Source organism: Argiope bruennichi, chromosome 2 (assembly GCF_947563725.1).
Source record: "Argiope bruennichi chromosome 2, qqArgBrue1.1, whole genome shotgun sequence".
NCBI lineage: Eukaryota > Metazoa > Arthropoda > Arachnida > Araneae > Araneidae > Argiope > Argiope bruennichi.
In genome coordinates, this window is record NC_079152.1 from 55,965,115 (window position 1) to 55,983,282 (window position 18,168).

Consider the following 18,168-nt stretch of genomic DNA (forward strand, 5'->3'; position numbering starts at 1 on the left):
TAAAGAATCTAAAAATCGAAAAGAGTCATTTTTTAAAAGCAATCGAATAACCACATTTTCTCTGAATTCCTAAGTATAAAGTATAGTATTTTTATAACTTAGTACATTAAAATATAATATTATAGTATAGTTTATTACTTAGTACTTAAAGTATATTATTTATATTACTTTGTATTTTCATATAATAAAACTCGCTGATACACCCGGTGTTGTTCAGAATGAAAGCGCTTTTATATCTAATATTTTTAATGTAAAAATAATTTCGTGCAAAATATTATACATCCTTTTACTGTCTGAATTTTTAAAAATTTAAATGAAAATATTAATTTAAGCCAGACGATTTTTAAAAACCTCAGACTACTGATTATTAATAGTTGTTATACAAACACTTCAATTTTTTTCTCATAAGTACTGCAACACGAGAAAGGTTTTAATGTTGATGTAAATAATTAAATAGAAACTTTTGATTCCTCCACTCGCGATGTTTTGGCATGATCCCTCTTAGCCTGTCACTACTACCATCAAACATCTGCTCCATTTGCTAGCTAATGCTTTATTTCTCTTAAGCGATGGTTTTCACTTTCTTGAATACGTAGTATAGCGAAAATATAGTAATCGATAAAAAATTTGAACTCGGAATTTTGACGAATCCCTACGTTTTAGATTTTCTTGAATTCGACAAACACATTTTTGGAAAGTCTCCATCTGTGTCTGTTACGAAGATAAATAAAAAAAAATGCTTTGTGCTAGACGATTGAAACTTCATATAGGTTCTTTAGAGGAAATTTACAGATATCTGTCAAAATTTGATGAATGTCTGGTCAGGGGAAGTCCGTCTATCCAGTTGTTCTAATATAAATTAACACGATAACAAAACAAAAAGAGCTAGATAAGATTAAGTAAACAGATTTAATATCAATAGCATAGACACCTGTCAAGGTTTGGGACAAAACCAACAACGGGTAAACCAATCGGCGGTCGATGAGTACTTTCAGAAACATGTTAACGTGACAATAAAAAAAATCCAATGATTTAAGTATATCAAATTTGGTATGAGATTTTTATGATTATAAGTGCAATTTTGTGTTAAATCTTTATTTAGATCGACAGGAAAAAAATGTGTAAAGAACAAATTCGATTTCCGGATACAATTAACTGTATATTGTGGATTGATCGTCAAAAAACTAGCCAAAGATCACAGAACAGATTCAATAAAAATGCTAAATTCACTCCAAAGATTAATATTTCGCAATTATTGTACGTCAATATCATGCCTGGCGTCCTCTGGCATAACAAGTTTATTAAAGAGTATGCGAGAAAGTTTTGTGGAGACCAACTCCCACTGTCTTTTTTGGGAGGCGGGGGTCGCTGTTTAAATCACTAACCAAAGTTTCTCACTACTTAATATTTTATACTGTTCTCAATAATTACATTACCTACTTGTTACTTTGCAAGATATTTTAATGGCAGTAATTTTTTCATCAAATTCAAAAATATATTTTAGATTTCCATTAGATAAAAAAAGTTAACAAAAAATACTTTTAAAAATTGAACAGAAATATCAAAAAACTAAGAGTAAATTAATTCGAAGTCAACCCGGCTATTAACAAGCAAAATCCTCATTTCGAAATTTGTTTGCACACATTAATTATTTTTAAATTTTGAAAGAAAACTTATTGGAGAATGAAACTGATATGATTGCAAAGGTAAAAATAAGATGGCTTAAAAGCATGTGGAATAATTTCGGAGCAAATTATTCGGAGAAAACTGTGAAATTTCGATTATTTATATAATTAATTGAACATATAATTAACTTTACATTTTAAAAATTTTCAGCATTCTTTATATGGCCTTAAGTAATAAATTGCAAAATTTGAATTCAGCTCATTTATTTAATGCATATTATCATACATATATAATATTCACATTGAATTTTATTTGTATTAAAATGGGCGAAGGCATCGAATATCTTCGATTGTTGCCATGATTTTTTTAATAAATTGAATTAACTACTTATTCAAAAAAAGAAACTTCATTTTGTAATGCATTCCATTCATATGATGTCAGCGACTTGAGGAATACGAGTATCTTTGCGATTTAAGAACGTACTGTCTTATGCTAAGCTGCGACATAATAATTAATAAAACAGCAAAAAAAAAAAAAAAAAAAAAGCACTTAAGGCATAATTTCGGGTTTGTGCGTGTGCGCGTTTTCATTCTTTTCGTCATACTACTATGAACAAAAACTATCCGGAATGCCTCATTTAAAATACACTGGTAGTAGATATCATCTGCAACCTCAATCAAACATTTTTGCAAGATTTAGTCGCAGTTGGCAAAAAGCAGAAATTAATTTCATTTTATTGGCTGAAAATATAGTTGCTTTAAATGTCAAACAAATTTTAATTAAGCCGAATTTCCAAAAAGGTAAACGTAATTGAGTAAAGACGATGTACTTTAATTTGTTTGAGTAAAGTAATACTTTCAATAAAAATATTGAAAATTTGAGAAAAAAAAAACTTTAAATACAATTGCTTGTCAAAAACTAGAGTATTAAAGTAGAATAAAATATTTAAAAAGGATAGAAATTCTATCATAGATATATCACGCTGGGAGAAATCATCCACTTTGTCTAATCATCAACATACCTTTCAACATATTATACAAATCATCTTTCAACTCAATAATTTTAAACTCTTCCAGATTCTTAATTTAAAGAAAAAAGCAATTAAGAGTCTTTTTCGTTCTCGGACGACTATTTAACGACAATGCCCCACATTAAACTTACCTTCAGTTGGTTTTCACATCCATTATATTCAAAAATTTAACAGCTACAGAAATTTGAAATACTAAAAATACACGCCAGACATCTGAAAGGAAAACTAAAAATGAATTTCTTAGTTTCTGTTGCCCCGCATTCTGCAAATAATGAGTAAAAAGTTGAATTATTTTAATGCTTCTTTTATTTTCCTTTAATGCGTTTCTCTGAAAAAGGCCTTCAGGAAGTTAATCACTTAAAACTTTAATATAAATGCAAATTAAGTTTAGAAATGCGGGTTTCCAAAGGTAATCAATGGAAGCATTTAAATTAGAATAAATAAATAAAACATTTTGGCGTGCAAGGAGGAAAAAAATTAATATTTTAAAGCGCTATTTGATAGTTCGTATTTCCTAAGTTGATTTTCTTTTACTTGGAATAGCATTTTTTTTTATATATATATTCTTTCTTGTTCTTAAATGTGCATTAGAGGAAAGTTCGCATTTAAAATATCGTTTGATTTTTTTCAGATGATATGAACAGAGTTATTCTTTTGCCTTCCATTGCTGATCAATCGTCCTATATCAATGCGTCTCATATTCAGGTAAAAAAATATCTTTTTCTTTTGTACTTTGAGTAAAAACATTTATTGTAAGACATTAATTTCTCTCTTTTTTTCATTAACTTACATTTATTTTATTAAAATATACTAGAAATAAAATATATTTTAAAGAGTCTGATGTTCTTGCAGTTAATGATGTCAAAAATTCATTTAATTCTGTACAATATATAACAAATTGAATTTCATTTAATTTTTTTCTCTTTTTCGTAAATTTATTCAATTTAGAGTAACGTGGTTAACGAATTTTGCCTACATTATCTATTTAATCTATTTTCAAATGAATTTTATAGCAAATAGAAAAAAAAAATTATTTTTTCTTTTGTTAATTATTTTAAATGGCTTTATTCAGTTTTTCATTTTTTCTTTTAATGTAAAATAACAGTTTGAATAATGGAAAATAAAAGTTTACATTTTCTAAACAATATTTAGCATAGAAAAAATTATATAAATGATTATTTACTTTTAAATGGAGTTCAAATTTTACAGCATAAATTTATTGCTTATAGATTAGCATTTAAAATATTTCTGGAAATAGTAATTATACATATATAAAGTAATCAACAGAGTAAAAGTGCTTAATCGGGGGGGGGCATTTATTCATATAAATAACAAATTATACTCTTAATTAATTGCTTAATTAATGCTATTTTTTAATAGAATTTAAAGAGAAATTTACGAGATAAAACACAATTGCGGGACTTCTGAAAAGCTACATACTTTAAAATTTAAGATATTAAAACTCATTAAGTAAATTAAAAATAAAAAACTTTTTTTAATTCTTTTTTTTTTCGTAACTTTAAACAATCATTTTATATCAAAATCAAATATCGTTTTCTGTCAGAAGGAACATAATAAACAGTGTTGAAAAGAACAAATTAAAACTACCACAAAAGACAAAGATTTATTCGCTGCTCAAAGTGCCCAATAATTTGAGAATGTGACTTCTGATGAAGATTTATGGCATTTTCTGAAGTGCGCACTCGTATTTTCACTCTACGTTTCTTTTTTCGGTGTTACCAGTTTTCTTGAAATTATTTAACTTCACTTTCATTACAAAAATTGCTGGAACAGAGAGCCTAACTTAAGAATTTAGTTGAGAATGTACTCTTCGTTGCCATGTAGTTATTGCTATTTATATAACCGCCTCTAATGCTATTAGACTATTCCGGACTTCATCTTGATTAAACTTTACTAATTTTTACTGAAATAAATGGCAATGTTTCATCTTCAAGATGGAACCATTGCCGTTTTCTTTCGCTTCCCAAGATTGTTCTAAATAAATCTAACAGTTGTTCGACTCGATTCTCATCGAATTAAAGAACAATCTATGTGATATTTACAATATGTCCAATTCTCTATAGGGTTACTATCGCTCTCTCTCTTTCATCATCACCCAAGACCCGCTGCCGCAGACCATCTGGGACTTCTGGCGAATGGTCAAGGAGCAGCACATCACCACCCTCGTCATGTTGTCGGAGCTCGGACCAGATCTGGTAGGCATATCGCAAACCCTTGTCATTCAACTCGAATAAAGAAAATTCGCGGACATTTTTTTTTTCTGACGTGCATTTTGAATCATTAATCAACATAAATTATAAATTGTATTATTTCCATAATAAACAACTTTATTATTTGCCACAATGATCATATCATGATAATGTTGATAATCTGATAGCGAAAAATAACAGAATTTATTCCTGATTATGCATCATTTTTTGATGAAAAATATGTATAAATTTGGTGTGAAAATGGCAGTAATTACAACTGATTGTGTATAACAAGGTTTTTAAAATATTAATAATCTTTATCAGAGAAAATTCTCACCAATTACGTATCAAAATGTTTTAAGCATGATAATGTTAATAATATATGATAGCGAAAATTACAATTGACATGTATTATGCATTATAATGTTTTTTGAAATGATAATATTAATGATTTCTAACAGTGAAAATTATAGTAGTTGCCAGTAATTATGCACCATAATTTTTAACATGATAATGTTAATAATTTTGAAGATTGAAAATTACAATAATTAGACTTCAAAGACTTTAAAAAAAATTATGTATGATTAATCTTTTAAATTACTATAAAATCAAAATAATTAGATTAAATAAACATTTAATATGCAAAAAGAAATCATATAAAAATGTACAAATACAATATCAATGATTTTTTTGAAATCATTGACACCGTACTTGTCAAAATTTCATGCCTTTATAAAAATTCTCATTTTTTTTTTTTTTAATTTTGTTCTTTACGCTTTTTATTCAACTGAATTTTCTTTTTACATATAAAGAATTGTGTGTAGTCATACTCACTATAAGAAATTATAGTAGTAAATTATAGTAATTAAACTGAATTGGAACAAATGTCTGTTTTCAATTTGGAAAGAATTTCGTAGATCAGAAACTAAGAATAATACGTGATTCACCGCTAAATGTTTATTTCTTTTTGGAAACGATTGCTGGTCCTTTTAGAACTTCTATTACAGTAAGAATCGGGGAAACAGATTTTCTTGTTTAATTTATATTTAATCTTAAGAACAAAATTAATGTCGCTTATTGATTGTTATAGATATGCATAATATTTTAAGAAAACATTTTTATAGAATTTATTATTATTATTATTATTATTATCATCATTATTATTATTGGAAATCTAATTCTGGAAATTTAAGATTAAAAAAAGTCTCCATGTATGTCCATATATTCGATTTATAGAAGTTTATCTAAGTATTTAATATTAAGGTAATACAAACCGAAATTATACATGAAAATATCTTCAATCCGAGAAATAACTGTATGTCACTTAATATAAATATTATATAAAGTAATGAATTTTATTTTTTTATTTATTTTTTTTTAATTTAGAATAAGTGCCCTCAGTACTGGCCGGGTGAAAATGAGGAAGAAATCTACGAAACCGTGAGGGTGAAATGGAAGAGCTCTAGTCAAACTTCACATTACATCCTCAGGCAGTTCGTGGTCACGGACATGGAGGTAAGAACTCATTTCACATTGGCATAGTGCCATAAACAATGAATCCTTTGGCTTATTTTTAAATGATATTCTGAATCTCTTTCCTCGCAGGATGACCAGAAGCATTTGTGCAGCCAGTTCCAGCTGATTAACTGGTCATCATCCGGTGGCGGAGTCCCCGAGAATGTCTCCTCGCTCATAGTAGCCATTGAACATGTACAGCAATATCATAACAGTCAGCTGTCCACTGGCCCCATCACAGTACATTGCAGGTAACTTGTTTGGATTAGTTTAATTATATAAACACAGTAGATAGTTAGGGAGAGACATGGAAATTTTTAATTTTAAGCAAACGACAGACAAGAATTTCAGCGCCCCCCCCCCTGTTTTTAAAGCTTAATTTTATGTCAGAGGGAGGATGTTTGAATTTCAAAGGAACTGGATCTCAAACCTGGTCAAGAGGAGGTCTTCTTAAATCTAGGTAATATATCTGGTTCAAAGAAAGGCCTTGTTAAAACAGATAAGCGATTTTTTAATAAAATAAGCAGAATGTTAATATCGTGGCATCAAAGATACTTATCTTCACAGTTACAATTTTCTTTTTTAAGACTAAGACTTGCTTCCGATTGCTTTTTTTTTTCCTTCCCTCCAATGAAAATTGGAATTTTAAATATCCGAACACCTTACCCGGATGTATTTCGTTTTTTATTAGTCACATTTTATGCATTACCAGAATGATTTTTTTATTATAGTTTAGGTAGTTCAAATTTCCCTTTTAAATTTCTTAAATTTTATTTTTATTAATCTTGTATTTCTGATTAGGAAAAACCCGTAACTTCTTAAGTTACGGGTTTTTTTTTAATGAAAAAAGGCTTAAGATCTGAAATAATTTTCTGATCAACCAGATTCCAAGTAAAATTGACTCCATTTAATGAAAGCGGCATTTTTTAACTAAATCAAATTTTTAATTGAAAAAGAAAATACAAGACTGATTTCAATCAAATTTACGAAAACTTATTGATTTTGAAATAAAGTGAAATTATTACTAATTTTACGTTTAATGTTTAATTTTTCCAAAATTTCGTTAAAATGAAAATTGCTATATTTGATCAGAAAATTGTCTTTTGAAGGAAATAATTATTTCGCTGAAAGTTTCCAGTTAAATTATTTTGCCTTATGATAACATATCAATGTTAACCGAAATTAAGCAAATTTTTAAGCTTCTTTTTCATTTATCTTGAAAAACCCTATTGGCACTTTTAGCGAGTGATTTAAAGTAGCAAACCTTGTTTTTTACCGAGTCTCCATTCAGCTATCTTATCTTTCCTATGCTACCGATGTTTTTAGAAAATAGACGGTTACAATATTAATTTAAAATAAAGACTTATGCAATAAAAAAAAATTAAGTTTATTTTTAATAGATTTCTAATGTTTTCTATAGCTGATATCTTACAATTTGAACCAAAATGTTTATTATAAATAAAATCTTCTAATGAAATAAATCTTTTTAGGCACTTCATAGAACATTTTATTCACATTAAAAATGTTAATATGCTACTTCATAACGTTATAAATGCGAAGTTTCTTTCAATGCAATGTAGTAAATTAAACGTAGTAATTATTTTTAAAAAATAATTGTATAAACAGCAAAATGTTTTTATTGCTAGAAAAAAAATCCATTTTTAAAACTAATGAAGGAAAACCTTTGTTGTTGTTGTTGCTATTTTAATTACATGAAATTTGTTCATATATTATTTGCTAACGGATTCTAAAACCTTTTGCGCATGCGCTAGGATGGGTTTAATTCGTCAAAATAGGGGTGAGAGGAAAGTTGAAAGGAGGAGATATTTACATTTAACAATAAAGTAAATTCCGATTACTCGCGAACTAATTTAAAATAAAATAGTAAGGTCAGAAACGGCACAATACTCACATCCACGTTGAAAAAAAAAAATGAATGAACGAAGAAGTATCTAATAGAGCGAGAATCAAAGTCAAAGAATGACGAAGAATTCCGGAAATGCACTCATCCTTCAGTTCTCACCCTTAAGTAAGATAGAATCGTCCAAAAGTGGTCATCTCAGGATACTGAAAGGAACTGTATAATGGGGAGAGTTGCCTCTAAGGGAAATGAATATTCAAATAATAACAAATATATATAATAATCAATCTTATAATATTCAAATATGTAACATGCTTCACTAGTTGTCTCAGAAAATAGCAATTAAAGCCCTTTCTGCGATTCTATATATTAAATATACAGGGCAATGAGAATATAAGAATAAATGGAAGAGTGGAGTATTTCTTACTATTCAAATAAATAATATAAAGAGAAACTTGAATTCCCCTAGGAGAAAAACCCTGCTTGTTTAATTAACTTATTCTCCTGGGCTATTTTTGAATTAACGTAGTTCTAATTAACTTTCTATTCCAGTCATAATTGGTTTATCTTCCAGTAAAATAATTAATCAAGTGTTATAAAAATTTAAATTAAAGATGTCTATTCTGGCTGGGGAGATTAAATAGTTAATTTGCATCAAGTTCAAACCAGGAGGCATTTAAATAATCACAAAGAGATAAACAAGTTTTTTTTTAAAAAATCTTAGAATAGCTTAATATAATATTCGAAGTAAAATTGTGATTATTAAATAAATTCATAACGTGATGTTTTAGAGATATGCGCTTTTTTTATTTGCTTGTAATATTGTAATCTAGTTTCTGGAGTTTCAATATCAAAAACTAGAATATTAAGGTATCCTCAATTATATGAGCATTCACTATGCGAGCTACAGTTGAATATTTTTGTCCAATCAAAACTCCGTTTCGAAGTTTGAAAACACATCCTTTTGTCTCATTTAGCATTTTTTTAAACTTGAACAGATGACGAGACCTGAGGTGACATTCCATTTTCTTAATTTCCACAGGTCAACGTCAGCCAATTTGAATCGTCATTCAGAACATTCTGAGCACCGACATAAAATTAGATCTTACCTTTATTGAACCAACAAACATGGACCGAAAAAACAGTATTTTATTAAAATTATTAAGTGTTTCTTTATTAATCAAATGATTTGTATAATTTTATTATGCAAACATTTTGCTTTTGTAAATAGAAAATCAGTGGTAAATACAACAATATGTAAGCAACGCATAATGAAATATGTTTAGAAACATAATGAATGAAACACATAATGAAAAGTTACTGTGCTTTGCAATTTCCATACTCAACGTTCCTTCATTATTGGTTTAATTTGAAACCTCAGGTAAAATGAACAAATCTTTTGTAATATTTCCTTTAAAATTAAGTTGTTATATTACCTCTTTTCATGAATTGTATTTCTGATTGATTAATATTAATATTGTGAGTGTCATTTCAAAAATGAGGTCTTTTTTAAAGCTAGAAACAAACATAATTACGGAAAATAACCGTTCGTCGTGATTTTTAGATATAGGCTAATAGATAGAATTTAAAGTGACGCCTGAAATTTATCTATGCGAGTTTTTTATTTATTTATTTAAATTCGATTTGTGATTTTGCATAATAATTTATATCCACCGAATTGCCAACTTCGTTGAATAGTTTCATAACCTAAGTGCAACATGCTCCAAAAATGAATATAATTTTGAATAACTAATATATGAACAATTAACATGAAACATCAAAGTTTAGACTTTGAAACTAATTTATACAAATGTAGGTTTTTGTTATTAGTAGAACCCAAACTATTGATCATTATTGTTGAAGCGCTGATAATAACGCCCAATCAATGACATTGTAAACAGCGTTAAGATGCCAATTGAAGTTTGGCCATGCATATACAGGGTGTTCATTAATTATTGTCGGGGTTTCCGTACCTCATAACTTTCGAATAAAAAATATTACGCAAAAACGAATACGTATTCGTAAATTACAACTCAAAGAATTTTATTAATGATATGAAAGTGTAAAGCTCGCACAATTTACACTTTGTAGGCATTCAGCTGAAGGCGATTATGTATTCGTAAATTACAACTCAAAGAATTATGTATTCATAAATTACAACTCAAAGAATTATGTATTCGTAAATTACAACTCAAAGAATTATCAATACGTAAAGTACAACTCAAAGAATCGCCTTCAGCTGAATGCCTACAAAGTGCAAATTGTGGAAGTTTTACACTTTAATATCATTAATAAAATTCTTTGAGTTGTAATTTACGAATACGTAATCGGTTTTTGAGTAATATTTTTTATTCGAAAGTTATGAAGTACGGAAACCCCGACAATAATTAATGAACACCCTGTATATATGAGAGAGAGAGAGAGAGATGCTCTCAATTCGTAGCATGTAGCTAGCTATATGATATAAACATTGTGTTAGGTATTCAAAAAAAAGGAAATCGTGGAGATGACAACAGGTGAGTTTAGAAAAACGACCTAAATGGTTTCCCAACTCTAGCAAGATGGTTTCTCTTCGATCTAAAAGTCTGTTTGCTAACCAATTTGTATGAAATATAAATATAATACATCTGTGTTGTAGGTTTAGATGAACACCAAGAAAGATCCAAGTAAATCACACGCTGACAAAACACATTTTTAAAGCGAAAAATCAGTTGTGAAATATAAATCTGATGATTGACTTAGTCATTATTTATGAAAAAGTATTGCTTTACCGTAGACATTTTTAATTATAAAGAAATAAATAATTGTATTAATTCATTAAATCATGTGATACTGATAACTGACAAGAATCTGCATGTAAATAAATTAATTTGAATTATAATACTTTATTTTGTAAATTAGCTGCCTTTAGTAACCAGCTTGTATGCCCCTTATAGATTTTTTCGAGTGTTAAACTATGATCATGGAATGCATTTTTTTTTATTTCATCTTATTATTAGATAAGACTGAAAAGCATGAATTTAAGTTAATCTATCAGTGTGCAATAAATAAATAACATATTTCTTTTCAGTGGCGGCGGAGATCGGAGTGGCATCTACGTCGCTCTGAGCGACCTCATCGAGCAAGCCCGCTGCGACGAGAGAGTGGACGTTTTTCAAACCACCAAATACGCGAGAGCTCAAAGGCACTGCCTACTACAAACCCTGGTAAGTTTGCAGTCATTCTTTTGTATTGATTTCTTTATTGAATGAACAGGGTGTGGCAGCGAAACTACAGAAATGAATACAAAATCTGAGCAGAATATTTGCGATTCCTCCTGAAAAATAAGGGCCAATGTCTAGGAGCCTCACAATTTAAGAAAGCCTCAGATTTCAACGTGGTTTTTTTTTTTTTTTTTTTTTTTGTTTGTTTGTTTTTTGACGGTGGGGTTCAGTTATTTAATTTTATGCTTCCATTTAATTGTAATGCAATCAAAATAAAATATTTAATTAATTTTAGAAAATCATTCTAATAACCCTTCAGAATAATTAACATTTGCACGTGTCATATCATAATTTTAAAAATACAGAGCTTCTTTAATTTATAAAATATTTTATTATATTATTTAGATTGTTATTAAAAAATTGCAATTTCTTTTCGTTATTTTGTTTAAATTTCAATCATGTTCTTTTTATCCGCAATATATTGAAAAAAAAAATTATCACTGACTTGCAGTTAAGCGTTTTGCAATTTCTGTTTGTCAAAAATTGTTACTTAAAATACTTACATAAACATAAAATTTAAATCATAAATTTTAGATTTTAAAATTTAGAAACTCGCATTGTCTAATGTCCCTTTGAAATCTTAAACTGCCCCCGAGTGCGCATAATACGCAAGGGAAAAAAAAAAAAAAAAAAAAAAAAAACGTTACTTAAAAATAGAACTTCTGATAAATGTATAATCTTTGGTGTGCATTTAAAATTAAAACATTACAGAGCAATGATTGTCACTTCTCTTTAAAGTATTATTCATTTTTCCAAAATTAATATCCGCTCTTTGCTTTCATTAGTAATAGTAGTTAGATTCTACAGAGCAATATTAAAATTCACAAAACACTATTTCGATATGTTTTCACAAGGTAGTTCGTAGTGTTCGTTAATCCATGGTTCCATATATAATATATATATAAAATAGGTGTTAATATATCAAGTTGCTCCATATATAAAACAGTTGTTAAAGTACAAAGGGCTTTCAAAAAGTAGGTTACACTTGTTCCTCCACAGATGACGTCATGCCGAAACAAGAGGTAAGCTTCGTTCGGATAGTGAAAACCGTTGAGTAGTACGAGAAAAAAAATAGTGCGTCAGCTGGAAACTTACTCCAACGTTGAAGTACGAGGAACAACGCGTTTTTTGTGAGCAAAATGTTGAACGAGTACGGAGATATATCATGAAACATTGGGAGTGTATGGGGCATATGCAATGTTACTTCCAGCCAATGTAAAATGGTGCCAGCAGTTCGAAAACGATAAACACAGATTTAACCGATGTGGAAAGGCAAGAAATGTCAACAACGGTGAGGACATAAGACAAGGTGTAGCGGGTGGAAGACAATATTCTCAGCAATGCAGAGTGAGCATCGCACACATTGCACAGGACTTGGGAATATCCGTTGGCAGTGCTCATTCCATCATCCGTCACCAATTGGATTATCGCAAATTGTGTTCACGGTGGGTTCCTTATTCTTTGAGTTCTGAACACTAAGGAGCAAGACTTGCGGCTTCCCTGGGATTCTTTCAACCTTATTCTGCGGAAGGTAATGATTTCTTAAATCGTATCAGTACGGGCGATGAGACATCACTTCACCCAAGAAACGAAGCAAGCGTCAATGGGATGATGACACACATCATCGCCTGGAACAAAATCAAAAGTTCCACCATCAGAGGGTAAACTCATTGCTACTGTTTTTTCAATTGCGAAGAAGTTGTCTACATCGAGTTTATGCGGAAGGGTACGGCCATTAATGTTGAGTCATATTGCGAAACATTAAGAGGCGATAAACGAGACGTGGAAAGCTAAGCAAAGGCAGTTTCCTGCACGACAATGCAAAACCACACAAGTTAGGCACAACTCAGAGTTTGCTTCACAATTTTGGATGGGAAGTCTGGCAGCATCCACCGTGCAGTTCTGATCCGGCGCCTTGTGACTTTCATGTATTCGGCAAGCTCAAAAAACATTTGGGTGGAAGCCAATTTTCCAACGATGACCAAGTTCAGACAGCTGTTCTAATCTGGCTCCAGGACCAAGGAGCGATTTTCTATAGTCCGGACATCGAATGAATAGTGCAATTTCTTGCCGATCAATCCGCCGAATTTGATTTCTTTTCCAGAATTGGTCGCATATCTGGTCTCTAAATGAAAGCCAAAAAGCGCATCTGAAAGACCAAAGGCTCAGAGCTGTCATTCTTAAAACTTTCATGGAAATATTCGTTTCCATTCCAAGATTTTTTAGGCATTCGAGCAATAGTTTCAGTTTTCAATACAGGATCCCTTATCCGAAATCATATTCCTGAAATTTTTTTAATCCAGCAAGTTATCTGAACTTCGGGTGCTTTAAAATTTAAAAGTCATTTCAAGGAAGCGTGTATCAATCCAAAAAGAAATTTCTAGCCATAGAGGAAGTGATGGAGATGCTTTTATAGACTTATTAATTTCTTACAGGGGATATAAAGTCTTTCAAGAAGCTTCTAACAAAATGATGATAGTAGATGTATAGTTCGAGGAAACTATAGAGATTGTAACGGAGAAGTCAATCAGTTACTATATGAATTTTATCTAGATCGGTTTTAATTCTTTCTGCTGATATAATCTACAAAATAAGCAACTTCCTTTCTAAAGAATCTTTATTTCTAATAACTTAAATTTAGCTTTCTGTATTCTATGAAATACTTTTTCATCCAGCTATTATAATATCATAACTCAATACAGGGTCAATAAGTTTCAGATGAAAGTCTACGTATAAGTCTTTCAAATGTTACCATATTTGAAAGGCTAATTGGATTGACATTAGATAATCCAAAAGGAATTTACCTTGAACTATCAAAGTCCTTGTCCCTTGGTCAAGACTCTCTTTTCTCTACCTTCAGGTTGGATCTTTCTGCCAGTAACCCTTTTTTAAATCTAATAATCAGAACAATTGGCTTCCATTCAAAGCATCCAGGATGTTATCTATTCAGAAACGATTCCTTTCATTTAATTTCCTGTAATTAATAAAAAATAGAGTAAATCTTTCTTAACAAGTACAAGAGGAGGATCCCAAGTTTTCTTCGATTAATCCATTGGCCACAATTTATTTAGTAGACGCATAACTTTCTTCTTGGCAAGAAGCAAACATTTTGAATATTGCTTAATTGTTGGACAATCACTTCTGTTAATTTTAAGCTTTGCCACATTACAGTGGCCGACAATAGTGTCAAAAGTTTTGAAATTCTTTAAGTAATTTTAGTGCTGCTGTTAGCTGTTCTTTATTAAGTCAATGATCGCTAGCAGATGTTTCATTTCGAAAAATTCTACAGCACGATTGACGTCCTTTTCCACAATCTTGGATTTGTTATCCATCCTACGCGACCGCCACAAGGAGAACTATCTAGGCAGAAAAGTTCGTTATGCCATACCTTAAACTACCCAGAAAATCCTGATCTTTCCGGTATTACAATCATTTCCAATGTCAATACAGAACATAATATTGAAGGTTGTGAAGAAGGGAATTTCCTTTTGATTGTACTTATTACTTTTCCAAGTCTACGGTAACTTTTTTTTGTCAAGGTAAACTTGCACCATTACCTCGGTTTGAACTTTCTTCAAAAGACCAATTGATGTCGGCTATATAGATAGATATACAGAAAAATTCGAAAGAGTCTATTTTTCAGCCGTAAAAGTCTTTAAAAAATGTTAGGAATAGTGTAGATTACTTTTCCCTTCAATTTCTGGACAAAGTCTGCTCTTAAAAGAGCTACACTTGCATCTATATCAGCCAACATCAAACATGAGATACTATAACTAGCTCCTTCCAATAAGCTCATCTCTTCTTCAAGGGCTTTATTAAAAGCATTCGCCCAGAAAGACAGCTGTAAATTTTACTTCATTGGACGCAATCACTAGACACCCGCTGTATATTCCTCCTTTTTACTGTATTTCTATGTTCGGATTTCGCCGAGAATCGTTTCCGTCAGCAACACAGTTCAGAAATTTTCCCAATATTTTCAATTGGTATTTAAATTTATTATATCTGGTATGGTATATACCTAGTGAGATCTTACCCGTCTGGATGTCTACGGAACAGTTTTTGCAGCTTCTTCTTCTCTTATTGCAGCTTCTAATGTCAAAACTTATTTTAAATCGTTAGCATCCATTCGTCTCATTGAATGTATCGCATCATCGGCTCTGATGGCTTCAGCGAAGTATCGGACTGCCAAGTCTTCCCGCCATCCAGAAGACACTCGGTATAAGTCAGGTCATCAATCGCTTCATATCGGCGGCTACTATTTGAAGACTTTCTCCTGATTTCTGCCCTCTAATTTTCAATTCAGTTGAACTGGATAAGACAGCCCTCTTCGAATCAGAATTCTACAGTTTTCTCGGTTGTCATAAGGTCCATCAACTCATCAGTTAGTATTCCTTCCACAATGTTCGCAATTGATAATCGGAGAGAGGCTAGAAGTTGATAGGCTATCATAAAATCCATTTATCCATCTGTAGTACTCGCCACGTCGAACTGTGTTTTGAAAATAGATCAAGATGTTTGACTGTCGAATGTCAAGGGATTGCGAAATCTTGAATGCGAACATTCTAATTATCTTTTGTTTATTCTGCAATTTTAGTTAATATGATCTTTTAATTCCTTTGACTTGAATGGCGGTGTATTTTTCCGTTTCTTTTCCAGCTCGGATTAGGTCCATTTCTCCTTGCACTTGTTCGATTCTTTCTTTTTGACCAACTTGCATTGCTCTTATACTTCCATAGATTTCTTCAAATTCGCTTTTCAAAACGTAACCAACCAAAGTAATCAGATCGGTGCTCTTAATCATCTTCGCTTGAAATCTCGTCAACATTATATACTGCAGATCCCACTTCTGACACCAACGAAGAGAAAAATCAATCCAATGTGTGTCCGTTAACTAGTTCAAAAGTTCGATAACGGATAAACATTTTTTATTCTATAAGAAAAAAATGCCAAAATACAACAGAAACGAATACAGCTTTTTTCGAAATCAATAATACATGCACAAACAGCAAATTAATAACTGCACAGAACAAGATTGCTTGGATTGAAGCTAGACTTCGTTCTCCTATCAATACTCCAAAAAGAAACGAATTTTTATAGTTTCAGTGACAGGGTATAGAAATTTCTAGGAAATCTGAACATTTCGGTTCCTCATAGAAATGTCGCCATAATTCTTTTATTTTCGAAAACTTCCAGTCTTTTCAGAAATTTAATGCCAAAGTAAGGAATCATTAACTTGGCATCAATACAGTCTCCATTAAAATATTAGTAAAGCTCATTTTCTTACTATGAGATTAATTTAATACTGTTTTCCAGCGCAGTTAATCATAATAGGTTAGTGTAAGTATGCATACATGAGCACTAAGTATACAATGCAATGTACTAAATGTTGCATACACTTATGCTTGCTATGATTCATGTATATTTGTATACTATTAGATATAAACATCCATAAATAAGCACTATGGATTATTTCTACAGTACAAACACACAACATAGAAATAGGTTTGTGAATACATTGATTCATATCGAACGTACTTAGAAACTTATTGAACAAGTTTCTGTGTAATTTGGTTCCTGGTCAAGCAATTTTTTGCAATGTGTCACGTCTCAAGCTGTTCCAGAATCTTTCAGTTTGCGGCAAAAACAATATATACCAAGCGACGATTTCTCTAGTCGGTTCTTTTTTAAGATTCTTTGCCACTGAGTTGAAATTTTGATCTATTCTGTTAATACAGAAGTTCAATTCAACAAGAGTGAATAACATTTAATGTGGTCTTTTTTGGCCTTACTTTACCTTTCAAATTCATTTTCTTTGTCGAGTTGTTATGCATTATAACATTCTACCAATTGGTTAGATTATCAGTAAAGAATGTTATTTGAATGTCTTGTAGCAACTACATGAAGCAATTCGTCGAAAATGAATCGAATTGTGGTGAGGCAAAGAATTATCCTCATGTCGATTTTATGACTTTTCTCTCAATTTCATTATCACTCGAAAACTTATGACAAAAAAGAAATATACATTTACGGCTCCAAAAGCTCCACGTTTATTTTAAATGGGAATATGCGATTTTTTTTTCAGTGAAAATGTTTGTTTTTTTTAAATCCATGAAAAATTATTCTTTCATTATTACCACTGAAAGAATTTCATGAAAACGACTTTGTCATAAACTGAGAACTAAAAAACCTTCGTATAAATACATTGTAATGGGTGGAAATTATTTCGAAGGAGATGCATTAATCTATTAGTCAATACTTATTCCTTTTACATTATTACAACATTTCCCATTCTTTTTTATCAGAATAACGTGAATCAAAATTATTCAGCAGTTAATTTGTTCGAAAATAATTTTGGCAGAAAAGCTATTGGGATTCTTTCTCTCCAATTCTGCCATATTTGTATCAGGATAGCACTGAAGAAGTGCTAAACCAAATAAAAGTTAAATCTTGAAAACAGAAAAATATAATATATCTATTTTAATGAAAATATATTATGATATTGAACATTATCAAAATGCAATAAGAAAAGTATTTTGAATATTAAAAAGGCATCAAAATGAAATATTTTAAATGGATAGCAATTCTTTATAAAATGATTTTAAGGGGCGGGAGGAGGGATGTTCTTCAAATAGATAAGTCTTTTTTTTTAACTTCATTATTTAA

General features: G+C 30.4%; 1 protein-coding gene across 5 annotated transcripts in view; it reads left to right on the forward strand.

Annotated features, from left to right (window-relative positions):
• LOC129961870 (tyrosine-protein phosphatase 69D-like) overlaps positions 1 to 18,168 on the forward strand; it is a 666,258-nt gene that overhangs the window by 645,179 nt on the left and 2,911 nt on the right. For all 5 annotated transcript variants that reach the window (XM_056075481.1, XM_056075482.1, XM_056075483.1 and 2 more), the window contains 5 exons: positions 3,288 to 3,361; positions 4,741 to 4,872; positions 6,253 to 6,381; positions 6,472 to 6,632; positions 11,313 to 11,448. In XM_056075481.1, the coding sequence (XP_055931456.1) occupies positions 3,288 to 3,361; positions 4,741 to 4,872; positions 6,253 to 6,381; positions 6,472 to 6,632; positions 11,313 to 11,448 (632 nt within the window). The remainder of the gene's footprint in view (positions 1 to 3,287; positions 3,362 to 4,740; positions 4,873 to 6,252; positions 6,382 to 6,471; positions 6,633 to 11,312; positions 11,449 to 18,168) is intronic.